Raw genomic sequence first — 16,418 nt, 5'->3', positions numbered from 1 at the left:
ATGGCTGCGTAGCGTTTTGACGTCTTTTATATATATAAAAAATATATATTTCTTATACAAGAAATAGCTGTGAAATATTATTGTACAACAGATATATTCATTGTTTGACAAATACCCAGTTCTGCGTTGTACAGACATTTTAAATCTTATATTTTACAATAGATTTATTACAATTGCCCCAGTGGCCTAATGGATAAGGCACTGGCCTCCTAAGCCAGGGATTGTGGGTTCGAGTCCCATCTGGGGTGGATCATTTTCAACCCAAGCATGAACGTAAAGATGATGTCCTGATTAAGAAGTCTATTCCCAAATATCCTGCAATTAAATAAAATTCTGAATGTGTGTATTGATCGATGGAATTTCTGAACGTGTTAGTTGAGAATGTTACACACTGACCGATGCTCGTGTTCCAGAGTTGTTTCCATGCACAATGAAATTTAATCACAATATGAATGATCCATCATTTGTTGTTGCTGCTGTTATTGTATCATTGTATTGAATTATATTGTTTATATGTATTTACTTGTCAGTGTGCGCATTTACATAAAGGCTCATCTAGGACCAGGCTTTGAAAACTGCTGTGCTATGGGGCACTGGTCCATGTTTATCAACAACAACATTGAAAAAGACAAAGTTTTAGGAATAACCAGCCAACTTTGTCTATTTCTCAACTCATAGCGCTGTGCATTTCTCATGTCTCATGTCATGGACACGGCTCACTGAAAAATGTGTCAACACAGTTCATATAGAACAAGTGCAAGAACTATGCTATTACACTCAGGCTAAATGTTCTAGAAAATCCCGACATTCTACTGTGTGCATAAACATGGCGGCCACATGAACCAGCAGTTTCCTGTTAACTACGGCCATCTCAGAGCTCATCATCTGCACAGCGTTTACAGACTGAAGAGAGTAATATCTGGAAGCTAAAATACTGACAGCTGCTGGGTAATTATGCCACATGATCAGGCAGCCACTTTTAATCAGCTGGTCTGCATTTCATTAACAGTCCTTGGGGCCAAAGATGACATTATCTTTAGCTTCAATTTCTGCCTCCCTCATCCTTTCTCCTATGAACGAACACAGTAAGCCTCACAGTCGAAAGCATACCAATGTGCCTGCACATGGGTCTAATCCCATCACTAAAGAATCTGCTGAACCACTGAGGCCAATACAATTGTTAAAGTACTCCGAGTCAACGCATTGTGGGTTCCACATGGACACAGTGCAAGATGGTGGTTTTCATGTAACAGGCTCAACAGAGGGAAGAAATCCAGTAAATGAAAGAATAAAGGAGCTTGAGTATTTAATGGTGTAAGTGTGGCTCAGGTCACTAATCAAACCTGAGTCATAGGACAACAGTCCTCATGGTGTTAGCGAAAACCTGCCCATGTCACTGTGACACACCTCTGACATAATCGCCTGGTTGCTTAGCACAATCCAATAAGCTCCTCCTGGTCACTATCCCCCCCACCGTAAATACGATTATAGCAGTAATTATAAGCAGTAGAATATACAACAATCTCCCCTGCAGATCTACACAATCTCACTAATATTCACTGCCAGCCTAATTTAGACGCCATCCTCCCTCTACTTATTCATTTCAGCCTCCTTAATGTAAGATCTCCAGCTAATAAGACTTTTATTTGCAATGATTTTAGTACTTAACCTCCTGGCTATGAACTAGCCCAGAGCCACAGGTCGGGGAGGTGGTCTAGCTGTGCTCTTTAAAAGCTGTTAAATGCTCAGCGATTGATCTGAGGGTCTTCTCATCCTTACATATGTGTTTTCTTTCAAAATGGTCTTTGGAAATTCTCTGCGTCTTCATACAGAGACCACCCGAGTCATCTGGTTTTATAAGTGAATTTTATGAAGTACTCTCCACCATCGTGGAAAAGTATTTTAACATGCGTGTCTGTTGCACTTGAAATCCATTGGTTATAGAATTTATTGACCTAATTGATACTTTCAAGCTTTCACGTTCTCTACAAATAATAAAGGTCAAACCCTTGACTTTACGCTTTCTGGCATCGTAATTAGCAACGTTATTTGCCATGAAACTGGTGTATCTGACCATAAATCTCTTCTGCACTAGTATTCTGGACACCGTGGCTCCTCTGAGAGCTAAAAAATCCAAGATGACATCTCAAACTCTGACTTAATACTAACATCAGATCTTGAAAACTTAAAAAAGTTAATGAAGACTTTTAACCAAGGGTTTATCACACCTTGTAACATTTGCTGCCCTGAGAAAACATCCAGAAAAAAAAAAACAAGAATTAAGATATTAAGGTAAATGTTAATTTTCTTAAATAAAATACAAATAAAGCTGAATCTGTTTCCAAGAAAATTGCTGCCACATATTTAACTAACAGACTAATTTACCTAAAAGACTAAAGAACAGTGGCCTCAAGAATGGAGCTTATCTATGTGTCTAAAACATTTCAGTCACAGAAAAAAGTATATTTCATATTATCATTTCTATCCACATTTAATATTTATTTTCTACCTCAACAGCCAAACATCTGCAATCTTTACTTTCCACACCCTCACACTCTCTGCATTGTTCTCTTCATGTCTTACACTATTTTGCCTCGTCTTTGCAAAGTTTTGATTTTGTCGTCCCCCGCTGGCTGTGGGTGAACGGGGACCCTCTGGTGTACTAGGCCTGGGCTGAAGGAGGTCATGACCCCCAGCGTCCAATAAAGAATCACTGTGGAGCTTTAACCCAGGAGGGAGAAGTGGGACTTTCAGGACTGAGAGTTTTATTTGTTATTTTAGTGACATTAACTCTGCATTAATTCTACTTTGGAACGAACAATTAGCAACACTTCACTCTTGCTAAAAAGGTAAAATATTAGTTTAAAAGTACCTAAATGTTATTTACATCTTTTAAAAGGATGCTTTAGATTTTTTTTGAGAATTGGTTTTGTAAGAATATTTTCTATTTTTTTACATTTTCAATATTTTGAAAAGGTCAAGTTAGTGTTTTGATTTTAGTTTGAAGTTATATTGTTTGTGTCTTTCATGTATCTTTCAAATCAGTTTAGAAACAACAAACCTAAGCAAATGTCTGATCATTCTTCCCTCATTTTATTACATTGTATTTAAATATTTTATCAAATGTTAAACAAATTGTAAAAATGTGTATCAAAATTTGACAGAAATTTATTCCTGTAATTACAAACTTTTACAGTGTAAAAACCTTTTTTAGACTGCTGATATTTGTGTGAATGAATGTTTAATTCCCTTTATTATATTTAACATATTTTGGTTATAATAAGCTGGTTTTGGTTGTGCGACAGTCTTGATAACGTTGAGTAGCAGCGTGCTCTGCTTTCTTATTAATATGACTGATATTATATTTCCAATATACAGTAGTTGATATGGTTTATAAAATAGTTGCTATCTAATAATACAGAATGTGATATTCATTCAAAATGACTATAAATCAATATCAACCTCTTCCTCATTTCTAATAACAAAAAACCAAAATTACATGAAAAAAAAAGCAAAATTTATTAATGTTAAAAACCGACAGGCACAGCGTCTGAGCCGACAACATGCACAGACCAAATATCTACAATAACAATGACCATATACAATATAGTCAGGACAGACTGAGACAGGAGTGGTGTGATGATGAAGATGATCTGCTACGTAAGACGTCCATGTGTGTGAGTGTGAGTTACGGCACGTTGTGGGTTCACAGTTTAGATGCACAGTTTGTGTTACACAGCAAACGCCGAGGCATTTCGAAATCAACAAAGGCCTTTAAAAACAAACAAACAAACAAACAAACAAACAAAAAAACATGTTTCTCAAGTTCAACTCCATCGCCTCATTTCTCTCTTTGTACCAGAGGAAATCTGTCGAGAGGCTTCAACATATCCAATTGTTAAATAACACTAGAAGCATCCTGTTACATCACAAATCACACTGTTACCAATATTTCCAGAATTCTTCAGCATGTTTAAACTGCTGATACACAATAATGCTTTTTCCATTTCGTTATAAAGACAAGTCCATCAATCTCCTTCACTGATGAGACCTTCCATTTGGCATTTTTACTATAAACACTTATAATGTATAAATAATATAATCACTCTTTTCAATATATCACCTCTTTTATATCAACAATAATAAATTATATTAATGGAAAATGGCACGCTGTACAAGCAACATAAAAATATGGTCTTCATTTGTTACAACCAGTGAGTCAAATATTTACAGAGCCAGAAAGAGGCTGGAGGATGAGGAAAGAGGAAGATCCATCTCTCTCCAGACTGATATAGATTCTGTATAACTTTTATGAACGTGGTAGCACAGTGATTAAACGATGCTTGACTTGCAAGCTTAATGTTCTGGAAATATGCGACGGGCTACTCGTTAAACTCTGATAACTGACTCAACAAAATAAGATTTCACCCTGTCACAGAAATATTTAATATAATGTCTAGAAAAGAAAAGTCAAATTAGAAAAGTGCTTCCTTACACACAGGAAATAAATGCTAATTGCATTGCTGTTTTTGTGCTAAAGTCCTAAAAAAAAATCAAAAAAAGCATTTCAATTATAAAACTCTTCACAAAATCCTGATCTGACTGAGACGCCGTCACGAGTCTGTAGATCTTATGGCTACGTTATTAATTCATTCATTTTTTAGCCCAGATAAGATTATCAATATGTCTTTAAAAAAAGCACATCTGGAGTCAAAAATGCACCACTGTTGTGTAAAAAGGTTAAAGCATAGCATCGTTTTGAGCAGTACGGCAACAAAGGCTTTATTGTGATTAATTGAAGTTATCCTAGATTTTCTTCCCATAATGCATCTGTGTGAGTACTTGTGATTGTCTGAGCCTAAAACAACTTAAATTTCCTGTCAGCTTGTGATGAACGTCAGTTGGCGAGTAAGAAACGTTGCTCGATCTTACGCACGTTTCATAAATATGGCAGAAGCCGGAGCTGCTCTCTCTGCAGTGCTTTGTTTTCTGTTACATCAGCAGGTCTTCAGTACGGCGGCGTGCTGAGTGTCCCGTCTGTTTCCACACCTCAAAAGGCAACTACGCCGCCCAGAAGACTTATAAGCCCTCAGTCGGGTGCATTTTTGAGCGGTAGCCGTACCTCAGGGCGTCCGAACGTGAAAAGTAAGAGAAGGAACAAGTTCACCTCACAGCGGGGAGCGTCACTTCAGTCCAAGACTGACTTGAGAGTGTGTCAGGTGTGTTACGTCACAATCTTGAACTTACACGCCTACAAATACAAAACAGGCACATTTTCACAAACATTTAAATACTGTATCAACAAAAACACACACACACACGCACACACACACACACTGCATTCTTACTCTCTTTTTCTTTCTCTCATTCAACCACCTGGTTCCTCTGTTCAAAATCTTGTCTCATTAAGCTCCTCCCTTCTCTTCTTGCATTGAGAAAATATTTCACTGTCTCCTTCACTTTCATCCTGCCTTTGTTTTATTGCGGCTTCACGCCGTCCTTCTTCAGGATTTGAGGCCCATTCGGGCCATCAGCTGCTCGTAGACGGTCCAAGCCATAGCAGCCATCAGAGTGCGTCGGAGAGACCTGGGTACAGCCCCGCGAAAAAACCCGCGCAGTCCGTGCTCCTGAGGGAAAGAAGAGGCATGAAAGCTCAGCGTGATGTGTTACTGATGTAACAACAACCCTTAATATAAACCAGAGCGTGTTGCTAACAGCGCTGTACACTGAGAACGACCTTGGCTAACCCGTGCACATGCAGCAACACAAACAGTTGGCGTGTTGTGATTAAATGAGCACACTCACCGCGTAGATGTAGCGAATGGCGTCTGACGTCCTCCAGTGGGACGGACTGACTTGAATGTGGGTCTTCACCACGTCTGCGGGCTGCGTTACCAGCGACGCCAGAACACCCGCCACCACCCCACAGCTGAAGTTGACCAGCGGGACGTAGACCGATGACGTCACCTCTGACAGGAGATAAAACCAGGTATCAGGACGAAGCAGAAGAGTGTTAGATGTGAGGTTTTAAACGTGGAAAGTAAAGATGCTTTTTTTTATTATGCTCTGTATAGTCCTGTGCTGCCTGGGGAACAGCGGCACATGAAATTTAACAGTCTCAAAAGGCACTACACTGTTTACATCCGGTTGATTCACTGTGGAAGCAGGATGACCTCTTTGCAGCGTTCTGCTCATTTGACCTCCTACTTTCATTTACTGACCCAGCGCGGCTCTCACCTTGAGGCATGGCCCTCTTGGCCTGGCTGTAGAACATGACGTAGATGCCGGAGAACGGAGCGTCTCGGAGCAGCGTGGCGGTCAGCCCTGAGAACAGAGCCCTGATTCCCTCGGTCTCATACACGCTCCTCAGAGCCCCGGCCACACTCACGTAGTTGTAATAGCCACTCTGAAATGTACGTACAAACATATAAAATTAATATGGAACATATTCATTTACACCTTTGCTTTTATGTCACTCAGATACAGTTTTATCTACAGAGACTGCTGCCGTAGACAACCGGTTGTAAATTGTAGTCATTCTTTTATGGAGGCTGGTGGAACGTTTTTTAATTGAGTTCAATGTCTGTTACTCATGGAAACTTCACGGTTCATTGATCAACACCTCTGTAGTGTCATTCAGCCAATGAGAGCCATGACTAAGAAGCAGAGCTCCTCATAAACGAATAAGCTGAAGGTGGACAAGTCATGAGAGAGAATATGTAGGTGTCGTGAATTCATAAGAGATTTACAGGGACCCTGTGGAGTTTTTGACCTCTAGTGATGCTCTGGAGCAGTTTTTCTATGAGTGGGTCCCTGTTTCGTCTTATACAGGTGGACCAACATGCACACAATGGTTTCACATTATTCCACTGATCTACAGGTTGTAGTAATATGCCGAGATATGAATCAATGATCCAACAGTCATAAAAAAACAAATCATACAGCACGTCTCAGCTCAGACGGGCTCTAAAGAAACCGTCACTCACCTCAAATCGCGTCTTGATGACAGTGAACGGCAGCATGGAGACCCCGGCCACGGCTCTGGCACCCGCTCCGAGCAGAACGGCCTCGCCAGCGTTGGGTGCTCGGTCGAGGAAAAAATGCTGCTTCAGCGAGTAGAAGGTGCTGAAGTAGATGCCCACCCCGGGGATGCAGCGCACAAACGACTGCCAGAGAGATCAAAGTCTTAAACGTTTCTCTTACTCTGCTTTTTTTGTTGATGTCATGCTGTTAAAGGTGGTTTTAGTTTTAAAAATACCAACCGATGGTGTAATATATATATTTTGACATGATAGTGTGTCCAGCTGTTTGTCATGGTTTGATAGAAGTAAATCCAAAGAGATATTCTAGTCTTTGTCAACTTTTCTTGAACTACATGGATAAATTTCATAATTTGTAGTATGTGACATTTAAAGAGCCAGTGTTTAGGATTTAGTGACCAAAGGCCTCCTTTCTAGAAACATGGCGGTGCAACATGGCGGGTTCCATGGAAGAGGAACCGCTCCCTATGTAAATATAAAGGGTTCGTTCTAAGGTAACTTCTGCCAATAGATCCCCCTAAATCTTACACACTGGTCCTTTAAAATGAAAAGCAGACTTCAAGTGTCTGCCTGGTTCTTAGAGTAACACAGAGAGGTGATGCTGATGCAGGTTGAGAGTGTGTCAGTGAACTGCTGCACTTACTACTGCCAACGTACAGATACGCAACGACAGGATTTATAATTACAGGAATAATTGTAAATGCTGCAAATAGAACAATGTGTTCCATTACTCACCGGTGAAACTCCCTTCCACAGACTGAAGAAATTCTCTGTCCTAATAACGTTGATTAAAACACTGAACATCCCAACCTTCGGAGACCTGCAAGATCAAATGTAAGAACGGTTACAGACACGTTCAAAAGGTGCAAATGTGTAAAAACATACATATGACATGTGTTCGCCGATCATGATCCAGACTCTTCTCGTCTTTGGTGGGCTCCGCGCAATCAGCTGACTCCCGTGGTGCATTCAAGAAACGCCTGAAAACTCAGCTCTTCTTTTGAGCCCCTTTAACATTTTAGCACTTTGTTGATTGTTGCACTACTTCCTGTCGTTTCTTACTTTAATAATAATTTTTTTAAAAACTTCAGTCAGGCACTCTGTCCTATGATACTTGATTATCTCACCTCATGTTTCTGCCAAATGACTAAATGTAAATAAAAGACAACTGCACCCGTGTAACGTTTAAAATAAAAATCCACTTTTAGCTGCTAACTTTTCCTGTTTCTGTCCTCGTTGGAGGAAGTTGCACCACAGCAGCCTGACAGTATGATTACATACATACACTAGTATGATTAGTGCTGGTCTGACTAATTACCCTATATGAGTCATAACAGCAGATTCAGGCCTGCTTTGCTGTGTGCGTGTGCGTGTTTATGCTTGTTGTTTTGTCACACGTGCCTGGAGAGCATGTCGCTTAACATGTTGTGTGAGTCAAAGTAACTGAATAAGACCAGGAGCATACTGATAAAAAGTCTCTTGAATGAGAAAGACTTGTGGACCCCGCTGTACCTGCGTCTGACGGCATGTAGCTGTAATGTGTTATGTGTGTGTGTGTATTTCCATTTTCACATGTGTATGTGTGTTATGTGTGCACACACTCACCCCGGCTTGGCATTGTTCTGCAGTGTCTGCAGCCGCGTCTTGACCAGATCCAAAGGCTGGAAGAGAAGCGTAGAGCAGGTGCCGCTGAGAGAGCCACACATAAAGGCTTTGAGAGCTGGGTGAGCCTGAGGATGATGACGGAGAGAAGTGACAGGAGAAAGAAATGGCGGACAGAGAGCACAGAGAGGGGATGTGGGAATGTAGAGAGAAATCAGAATTATGGATAGAAAGACGGAGAAAGGGGATAAGGCACAGAGAAATATAAAGGATTAGTCACAGTGTAAAATGCACCGTTCACCATCTTTCAGAGGGTCGGTCACTTCTTACTGAACACCAGAGACCCTCTCAAAAGAGCAGGAAAACCACAAGTCTGACAAAATAATGAACATTATCTCAAAGACATAACTGAGTTTAATATTGGGAACTATTTTGATAATCAAATCATTGTTTTAGTCATTTTTTTTAAGGAAAAATTCCAAATATTTAGTGGCTGCAGCTTTTCAAATGTGAAGCTTTCTCTGTCATACATGACAGTAAACTGGATCTGTTCAGACGTTAAGCTGCTGATCTGACAAAACAAGACATTTGAGGACATCACCTCGGACTCAAAGAAATTATAACAAGAATTAAAAAAAAAAAAAAATTCTGATATTTTATAGACAAAGCAATTAATCAAGCAAATAATCACCAGATAAATGGATAATGAAAACACTGGTTAGTCGCAGCACTACTTGTAAACAAGCTTGTAAACAGAGCAGAGGCCAGGTTCCCCCACAGCGGAGATGATGAAGATGTGCAGAGACAGCGCACGCACGCACACACGCGCACGCGCACACACACACACACGGGGGCTGCTGGGCAGAATTAAAAGAGACTTAACATTATCTGTGGTTACATGCCTCATGGACAAACAAACAGAAAGGGCATAAGACACAGAGTTGGACGGAGAGACAGAGAGACTCTGAATTCAGCTGCATCTGAAGGTAAACATTTACACAAAAAACTCATTAGACAATAACAATAACCACAATTACAACAAACACAGAATGAAATTTCTGCACACTGCATAAACTGTCTGCTATACAAACAACATTAAATACATACTGTATGTAGCTGCTGCACACACACACACACGTGCCACTTTAACGCACAAGCACACACTCCTACCTTCCCCAGGCTGCCTGGGGTTCGGCTTGAAGAATCCTGTTTTTCCTGCATTTTGCCCTCTTTCACCTCTCTCTCTCTCTATTTGCTGTTACAAATAGCATAATATGAAATAACCTCCATCTCTCTCACAAACCTTCCTCCCTTCTTCTTCTCTCTCTCGGTCTCCCGCCAACCTACAATGGCTTTCTCCTGCTTCTCGTCCTCCCTCCCCCCTGTTTCGCAGCCAAAGCAGAAGCTTAATCCAGGCTACGTTTTTCTATGGGCTTCTATCTTTATCTTTTAGAGACACACTCACATATCTGTATTTAACCCCCCCCCCCCCCCCCCCCCCCCCCAAAGCTCACTGCTAAATTGCATCTTTGTCAAATGGCATGAGTCATGAAATGGCTGTGTGTGTGTGTGTGTGTGTGTGGTGGGGGGACTTTAAATGTGGGTCACAGAAAATGTATGAAGTAGGAGTAAATTCACACAAGTTATTAAAGGACCAGTGCTCAGGATTTAGTGGCGTCTAGTGGTGAGGTTGCAGATCACAACCAACCGAATACCCCTCGCCCCTCACCATGGACGAAAACCCACGGCGGCTGCGAAATTCGCAAAAAAACGCGAAAGTCCCTCTCTAGAGCCAGTGTTTGGTTTGTCTGTTCTGGGCTACTGTAGAAACATGGCGGGCTCTATGGAAGAGGACCCGCTCCCTATGTAGATATAGAGCGCTCATTCTAAAGGTAACGAAAACACAATGATTCTTATTTTCGGTGATTATACACTAATTAAAACATACTTATAAATATCATATTCCATTTCTGCTAAGTCCGTTCTTCTAGATGCCACTAAATTCTACACACTGCACCTTTAAGTAGCCATTTACATGTCTGCTTACAATCACGTATCACGTTCTCATCAGATTACTCTATCCATTAACACATTTCTCAATTGTTTTCCAATATAATTTACTACATCTCATACTGTGACACAAAATTACACACACTGTGATAAAGGATCTTGTCGATACTGCCCACATCTTGTTGGAGCTACTGTGCCATCGAGTTGGACCGGCTGTTTTTTTTTCTATCATTAATCAACCACTGACTGCTAGTTTAGTTGGATTATAGTGAAATATTTAAAGCTGGAAATGTGTAACTGCAAACAACTATTGTACAGTCACACCACAACACACACTGACACAGCATTAAAATGGGAAAGTTTAAAAGGACAGGTTCAACGATTTTAAACAACAGTCAGGTGCTCATATGAACACTGAAAGAGGTTTTCCTCGCTGTAATCATTCCTCCTGTTCACACTGACTATTGAATGATTCCCCTCAAATGTGCTTTTCACTGTGATTGGTGCCAAAATCCAGTGTGTCCACAGTCAAAAATGTATTTAAAAGTTTATCTGAAGCTTATATGAGGCTTCAGCAGTCTGAGTTAGTCATATCAAGTGGATTCTGACACATTTACAGTCTTTTTAGCGTCAAAATCCCTTTTTGTGTTTCCTCGGACAGCGTTTCCCTGTTGAGCTGCGGTGGAAGCATAGTAACAAAAAGAGGGACTTAAGCACTAAAAAGGCTGTAACGTTGAAAGATATCTACTTGATTTGACTCATTTGGACGACTGAAGCTTCATTTTAGCTTTTGACATTGTAAGTACATTATGAAGGATCTTCTAATGGTCAGTATTAACAGGAGGAATGATTACAGCAAGAAAAACTTGTCAATGTTAATTTTGGCACCTGGCTGTTGTTTAAGACAGACTTGAACATTTTGAACCTATCCTTCAACACACTGGTTTCGTTTTGTATGCGAGAATACATGCTGATAAATATGTGCTAAGTCACCCTCTAATTATCAGCTTCAGGTCACAGTTTGCATGATGAGCTTCACAAACAGACTCACCGCTGCTAACTCCATCCTCGAGGTGGATGCTGAGTCGGATGAGTCCAGTCTCTTCTCCCCTGCCGTTTTTGAAGCTGGTTAATGTCAGCCGATGTTACTAAAAGAAAAGGAGGGAGATTACACAGCAGCCATGAATCACATTTCAAAACAAGAAGGTCGTTTGCGAAGTCTCTTAAGAAACCAGATAGCAGCAAGCTAGATTAACTAGCTACCGGTGTGATATAGTGAAGGTTGTGTCCTCTCAGGAGAAGCTATGCTGTCAAGTCAGAGGTTGAATCAAACCATGTTACTTTCAATGCAAATGCCGGAACATGTCCGCTTTAATAAAAGATCATCTAACCTTTGAACAGTTAATCAGATACACTCCTAGTTAGCTCTCAAGCTAACCTAGCGCGTTAGCTCCTCTTTACCTGACTTTGAAGTCTGTTAAGGACAGATGGAGGTGATGGTCACCCCTGCCAGCCTCAGAAACGACATGTTTCGTATTCACTGTGCCAATCTGCCCACGTTTCTTGACAGTCTAATGATAGTAAAACACAACTGTCCCGACTGAATACAGAACTTTCTGGTAAAGCTCGTTAGCTAATGTCGGTGTTAGCTCCTCACTCCTGTAACTTATCTAACTTTAGTCCGGCTCTCTCCTGCGAAAACATGCAGCTTAGCTACTGCAGATGATGTCCGGGCGTGGGTCGAGTCCCAAAAGTCGTCTTTCAGTGAGAAAATGTAAACAACAGCAGTGAGTGGCTGTTAAACGCTGCTTGCTGAGCTGCTGCGCGCTGTTAGCATCTGGCTAGCTGAGTTCATCTCCAATACAGCGTCGTCACACAGGAGAAACACAGTATTCCACATTATTTCACCGGCTGCATTGGCTGGTTTGAAAACTGGGGTTAGTGTACCACATCTGCATTAAAATGCACTAATAGATGTAGAGTATAGAGTTTATAATCTGCCGTTTTTAGTTAGAATTTCTTATAAAACAAACTACGCATGTGTAATAATAACAATGACCTCAAGGTGTCACTGTTGTCTCGCATGTCAGCCCCATAGACTGTATATAAAGATTATATTATTATTAGGGCCCGAGCACTGACCAGCGCGAAGCCCTCTTGTATCCAAATGAATTATTTATCATTATTATTATTATTATTATTATTATTATTATTATTATTACTATTACAACTCTTTAATCGCGAATAACTTCGACAAACATGTACCAAAACGCACGAAAATTGGCGTGCGCGTCAGTTCTGGTGTAAATCGCAGATTTTAACGGTCTCGCAAAAAGGCGGCGAAAAATGGCTCGGCAGCGCCACCTAGAAAATTAAGAAAAGCGAGCCCCACGATAAAGATTGTCGTAGAACAATAAAATTTGGTGTGCAGATATATCATGACCAGACGCACCAAAAACTCTCTTGGAGCCATACCCTAAATCCAACAGGAAGTCGCCCATTTTGGATCAAAGTTGCGATTTTGACGCCAATTTTGCCGTTTTTAGCCCGCGTACTTTAACGAACTCCTAGAGATTTAATCTCAGCCACTTCAAATTCAGTCAGCATCATCTACAGGCGTTGGAGATGAAAAGTTATCAAAACGGTGAGTTTTCGACATTGTTTAGGGGATGTGGCCGGGCGGCGAATTTCGATCCTTCGCCGTGAAATTTGAAACGGCCATAACTCTGGCACACACGATCCTAAGAGACTCAAACCTTCTGTGCTTGGAAAGAGTCCCGCCCTGAACACATCCATGTGTTAATATTGGATCTAAGTCATAGCGCCACCTACTGGCAACGGGAAGTTACATGTTTTACACTTTGACGCTCTGTGGGTAGCAAGGTGATCGAATTCACCTCAAATTTACTCAGAATAGCCTCAAAACCTTGGAGATCGTATATTATGAAGTTGGTGACTTTTCGTCGAAAGGTGTTGCCGTGACGACGCGGCAAATTTCAATTTCTCGCCATGAAATTTCAAAGCCTCGTGGAGTCATAACTTGACTCCACGTGGTCTGATCTTTTTCAAATTTCATATGCTTGTTAAGAGTCCTGGTCTGAAGACATGTACAGGCCCATATTTAGTGACAATGTAGTGACATAGCGCCACCTAATGGCAACAGCAAGTATCATGCGTCATATTTTGTTGTATTACTCCGAGGAAATTTGGCCAATGCACCTGAAATTGACTCGGTTAAGACATAGGACCTTGGTGATGCTACATGTAGTAGGTCATGACCTGGCAAACTGGCTCCATAGCGCCCCCTATGAAATTTCAAGGAAGCAGCCCAAGCAGCAGGCAAAATAGTGGACAAAGGAAGTGATGTTTATCTCCTTCACTGTCTGAAAACAGCCCGGATCAGAACACATCTACATGCGAGTGACACCATTTATTTTTTTAATCTTTCAACCAGTTATACCATAATTGGTTGAAAGATAAGATGATAATTCTACTTTATGTTAAATAAAGTGCTTGGTGAATTATTATCATTATTTTATTTTAATGTATTTATTTATTTTTTCCTTCTCTTCCCTAAATTGTATTGTTTTGTAATTTACCTAATTTCATTGCTCTTTCCTTTCTGTGTGCTCTTGGTCCCGGTGAAGGTAGGGAGGGATAAGGGCTGGGTATAATGTGGGGTAATGTGTGTGTGTGTGACTTCAGTATGTTTATATATGTTTATATGAATGCAAAAAGTCCTTAAATAAAGTTATTAAAATAATAAAGTGTTTGGTTAGTGTATAACAGTTATACACTCATGAGCACTTTATTAGGAACATTAATCTAATGCAATCCAATATGACAGCTCTGCCATAACTCCTGGAGTGGTGTACTGCACCATTGAGAGTGTCCTCTCTGGCTGCATCACGGCCTGGTTTGGGAGCAGCTCCAAGTAGGACTGCAAAGCCCTGCAGAGAGTCATCAAAGCTGCCAGAGAGAAATCATCAAGGACCCCAACCACCCCAGCAGACCCATAAGACTCTTTTTACTGCTTCCAAGCCGTATAAAAGCATCAGAGCCAGATCCAGCAGGCTCAGAGACAGCTTCTTATCTGCAAGACATCAGACTGTTGAACTCTGGGACTTAGTGAACACACACACACACACACACACACACACACACACACAGCCACCTCATGACTCATGCTGTTTGACAAAGATGTCTGGGTCATTCACTCAGGTTGTGGCATGTTGATACATATTGGGTTGCAAGATATGCCCTTTCTCCTTCTCCTATGAGTATATTTCATTTTGAAAGGTCATTAAGCTCTTTGAAATCTGAAATTATAGAGTTGAACTTGTTAACGTAAATTTTCCTTATTTCACTGAATGCACACCAACGTGCAAAATATTGTATATTTTTTATATATTTTAATTCGTCTCTTATCTTTCTCTTCTCTCTCATTTTATTATAAACTCTAATTGGAACTAGAGCTCGAAGCCAAATTTCACTGCCTTCAATGTTGCCATCTGCTGTGTTTCTGTTCATGTGACAATAAAAATCTCTTGAATCTCTGGAGTGCATTCAATTGAAAAGTGTTCCTAATATTTTGTCCACCCCATTAATATACATGAGGACAGCAAATTATTAGGAATACTTTTCAATATAAAACAATCCATTACACCAGCTCCACCAACTACAACCTCAATAATAAACATAAAGTAGAATTTATGGCAGAGCTGTTGGATTGGATTTCATTAGATTACACAGGTGTTTCTAATAAATTGCTCAGTGAGTGTATGTCATGCAGTGTATTACATGGTATCATTTGAGCAAATATTCATCAGTTATACTGCTTAGATAAGAATTTTTAAAATTAAAAGGTTTAATAACTTGTATATATCATGTTTGACTAAGCAAAGTAGCAAGCAAGCAAGCAAAGTTTATTTATATAGCACCGTTCACAGACAACAGTCACAAAGTACATACTGTATGCCTGAATACTATGAAGACCCAAAGTGTTGAATATTCAATGAATAAATAAAACATCATGAAATCAATCAATCATAATAATCAAGTACAGACAAAATGGAGTTGTGACATAATTCAATGCATTTCATAAAACTCAGCTCATTATTATGAAATATTCAACCAACTTCTTTTGACAATATCATTTATTGCAGGTTATTTTTATTTAATTGCACCAGCTGAAGGCCTGGACGATATTTTATGTGCTCACAAGATAATATGTTGTGCCCTTAAGATAAACTTTTATTTTGTTTTATTTCAGAATGTTTCCGTCACTGTTTTATCTGTGACTGGCTGGTAATACTGAACACTATGGGTCTGTATGGGCTTGTAAGATGTTTTTGTAATTTACATCATAAATATGTGGATCCCCTTGCATCTTAGTATATAACCCACTATGTGTTTTGCATATGTATTTTTTTTAATCATCCACAGCACAGAGTATCAGACATCTGCTGCTGAGGGCCTCTACTGTACATACTAACCTACTCTACCATAATATCTCCCCTCTTACCCGCTGAGTATCTATCACAGCACTCTATACAGTAGTCACTAAATACAAACATTTAGCAAAGAAGGGGCAATATTTAGTTTAACACAAGTGAAACTGTAGGTTTCCTTAACAAATTAAAGTATTTGGCTCAAGAAGTGACTCCCTGCAGCTGAATGTGCAACCTCAGAAAGCCTGCAAGGTTCATATTTTACAGTACAAAGACTTTCATTGTTAATGTGAAGCTTGCAGAGACTTGGAGACCT

At 40.2% G+C, this 16,418-nt stretch overlaps 1 protein-coding gene and 1 non-coding gene across 4 annotated transcripts; one reads left to right on the top strand and one right to left on the bottom strand.

The window, feature by feature from the left end:
* Positions 1-175: 175 nt before the first annotated feature.
* trnar-ccu lies at positions 176-248 on the top strand. The gene has a single exon. It is a non-coding gene; the product is annotated as a tRNA-Arg (tRNA).
* A 3,247-nt stretch (positions 249-3,495) lies between these two features.
* LOC122978814 (mitochondrial glycine transporter B-like) lies at positions 3,496-12,669 on the bottom strand. 3 transcript variants are annotated; one of them, XM_044345826.1, is made up of 8 exons: positions 12,114-12,669; positions 11,704-11,800; positions 8,646-8,770; positions 7,776-7,860; positions 6,987-7,166; positions 6,238-6,406; positions 5,806-5,969; positions 3,496-5,627 (listed from the first exon to the last, which is right to left on the bottom strand). In XM_044345826.1, the coding sequence occupies exons 2-8, from the start codon at positions 11,716-11,718 to the stop codon at positions 5,505-5,507; spliced, it is 861 nt and encodes a 286-aa protein (XP_044201761.1). In that variant the 5' UTR covers positions 11,719-11,800; positions 12,114-12,669; the 3' UTR covers positions 3,496-5,504. The 3 variants fall into 3 exon arrangements, with proteins under 3 accessions (XP_044201761.1, XP_044201762.1, XP_044201763.1); XM_044345827.1 differs by lacking the exon at positions 12,114-12,669 and adding an exon at positions 11,916-12,085; XM_044345828.1 differs by lacking the exons at positions 11,704-11,800; positions 12,114-12,669 and adding an exon at positions 9,813-9,872.
* Between the last annotated feature and the right edge of the window lie 3,749 nt (positions 12,670-16,418).

The sequence above is a fragment of the Thunnus albacares genome, chromosome 3 (genome assembly GCF_914725855.1).
Source record: "Thunnus albacares chromosome 3, fThuAlb1.1, whole genome shotgun sequence".
NCBI classification, from domain to species: domain Eukaryota; kingdom Metazoa; phylum Chordata; class Actinopteri; order Scombriformes; family Scombridae; genus Thunnus; species Thunnus albacares.
The sequence above is the reverse complement of the archived record's forward strand: the minus strand, read 5'-3'. Positions and strand labels throughout refer to the sequence as shown.

Excerpts from the sequence above, each read along its gene's own strand:
- LOC122978814 (XM_044345828.1), bottom strand. The coding sequence starts at position 9,863 with ATGCAGGAAAAACAGGATTCTTCAAGCCGAACCCCAGGCAGCCTGGGG. Across the intron at positions 5,970-6,237 it reads CAAGAGGGCCATGCCTCAAG|AGGTGACGTCATCGGTCTAC; the intron begins GTGAGAGCCGCG and ends ATCTCCTGTCAG. Across the intron at positions 5,628-5,805 it reads CCATTCGCTACATCTACGCG|GAGCACGGACTGCGCGGGTT; the intron begins GTGAGTGTGCTC and ends TCTTTCCCTCAG.